The 2242-nt window shown below is 34.5% G+C and overlaps 1 protein-coding gene across 1 annotated transcript; it reads left to right on the forward strand.

Moving 5' to 3' along the window:
- Positions 1-781: 781 nt before the first annotated feature.
- Positions 782-1574, forward strand: LOC124508569 (protein chibby homolog 2-like). The gene is given in 2 exon segments (XM_047075078.1): positions 782-1501; positions 1503-1574. Coding segments are annotated over 2 exon segments (792 nt in total).
- Positions 1575-2242: the final 668 nt, after the last annotated feature.

Here is a 2242-nt window from a genome sequence, read left to right on the forward strand (position 1 = left end):
AAACCTTACATTTTAATTTACATTTTTCCTAAAATGCCTATAAAAAAAAACAAAAAACAAAAAACATCCAAACACTAAATATAGCACCCATTATATTATTAATGTCAACACTATATGACATCACTATGGATGACATAAAATGTTGCCTAGTTGCTTTCTAGTACTAAAACAAATCAGGCTTGCTGGAAATTCAGAGTCCACAGAAATGTAAGTGTGAATGTCTGTTTAAATATTTGATAACACTACTAAATATCTAAGTAAATATGGTAAAATTATAGTGTATAACAACATATTTGAAAATGTTTTCTAGTTCTTACAAAGCCAAAAATGTTTTTATAAACACATGGTATTTTTCCACAATATCAATAATGAATAGATTAGAGGAAGATTAATCGTTTAGTAGAAGCAGTTTAACTCAGAGCTTAATTTAACACAAAACAATTCAATGATTTAACCTTGATCAATATTCAATATGTAACCTAGAATTATTAATTGGTAATTTAAATGTGTTGAGATTTAAACTTTGTTACATCAACCTAATAGTTAAGTTACTGAATTGTCTTCATATTTGCCTGTTCTTCTCCTGCAGTTGGCCTGACTGAGCCTTGTTTAGATCCCTGCTATATTACTTGTATAAGTCAACACAACAGCCAATTCCATATGAACAAATTCTCAACAAATTTAGAACTGCTTTTGTTGTAAATATCACTAGTCCACCTTTGGCTGAACCCAGAACACTTGGAGTGTATATATTTTTGCTCAGATAAAACACTAAGAAACAATGGTTGTCTCTCAATCAAAGTGGATAAATAGAGGTAAGATATTGCGATTGTTTTCCTCTGTTTTCTCTTGCACTCAAGATCAAAATAAACTCAAACATGAGCCTCATGAGGTGGAAAAAAATCTTCAGAGAGACAATAAGGCATCCAGGGATGAGAACAAGGCTCTTAGAAAAGAAAATAAGTCCCTTTGGAGAGAAAATAAAGCTCTTCATCAAGAAAACAAAGCCTTCCGAATGGACAACCATTTGATCTGGGAGGTGAATCAATCCCTGAGAGAGCAAAACCAGGCCCTATGGAAGTTTAAAAATGTGATTTTGGAGAGCCAAAGACCACCAGAGGAAAAAATCAATGCGTTGAACACAGAAAGAAAGTCTCATTGGCAACAGAATCGAGCCCTGGAGGCTCAGATCAAGGCTCTCAGAGAACAGGAGAAAGCCTTCCAGAATGAGGCGAAAGCTCTTCAGGAAGAAATACAGTCTCTCCATGAGGAGATCAAGGCCCTGAAACACCAGGAGAGAGCACTCAAGATGGAGGAACAAGACTTGATGAAAGAAGGAATAGCACTAGAGATGGAAGAACGGGCTCTGTGGAAGGAGGAGCAGGCCCTTCGTGAGGAGAACAAGGCTCTTAGAGAAGAAAACAGTGCACTTCAAGAGGAGGAAAAAGCCCTTCGGGAAGAGGCAAAGGTCCTTGAGGAGTGGAATAAGATTCTTCTGGGAGAAGATAAGAAACACACTTACGGGGAAAATGCACAATAAATCAAAGCAGGAGAATTGTGACTTGAAGATGTAACCAACAAATCATGAAGACCATTGACATTCCAGTAAAAATAAAACTTTTGAAGGTGAAATACTATTGTTAGGATTGAAGTCAAATCTGGAAATTTACAGTACTTGGTATCTGGTCCTGGAAACTAAATAAAATTCTGAGAATTTAAAAAAAATAAAGGAAATGATTCTTTTAGGTTTACTTAAATTTTACATTACTATTAGAGGTATATATTTTTCTACAGTGCAAAGATGTATTGTTCAAAACGTGACACTGAATGGGCAAAGGGTTTTCCCTTTAAGTTCAAAAACATTAGATGAATATTATAAGAAATTAACAGAATGGGAAATATTTGTCTCAAAACTCATTCTTAGAATTATGAATATATGAAATATAAAGTTTTGCATACTTCATTCATATGTATTGTAGAAGAATATTCTGCCTCTTTATGCTTATTTCAGTAATCTAGTTGGGGAGCTAATCAAATAACAAGAATTTTAAAAATAGGTGATAGTACAAGAATTGAGTGTTCACTGCCCTCCCCACTTTCTCTTTATTTCTCCTTTCAGCTATTGTCTTTCTCCTTTTGCTTTCAGGGAGGGAGGCTGTTCTCCATCTAATCAATGTATTAAAGAAAGAAAAGAAGGAGAGAATAGAGTCCAAACTTACAACAAGCGTTTTGGAATTTGGAA

This window comes from Lynx rufus, unplaced genomic scaffold (assembly GCF_022079265.1).
Source record: "Lynx rufus isolate CCGP_SWC_20201006 ecotype Redwood Valley unplaced genomic scaffold, mLynRuf1.p SCAF_1, whole genome shotgun sequence".
NCBI lineage: Eukaryota > Metazoa > Chordata > Mammalia > Carnivora > Felidae > Lynx > Lynx rufus.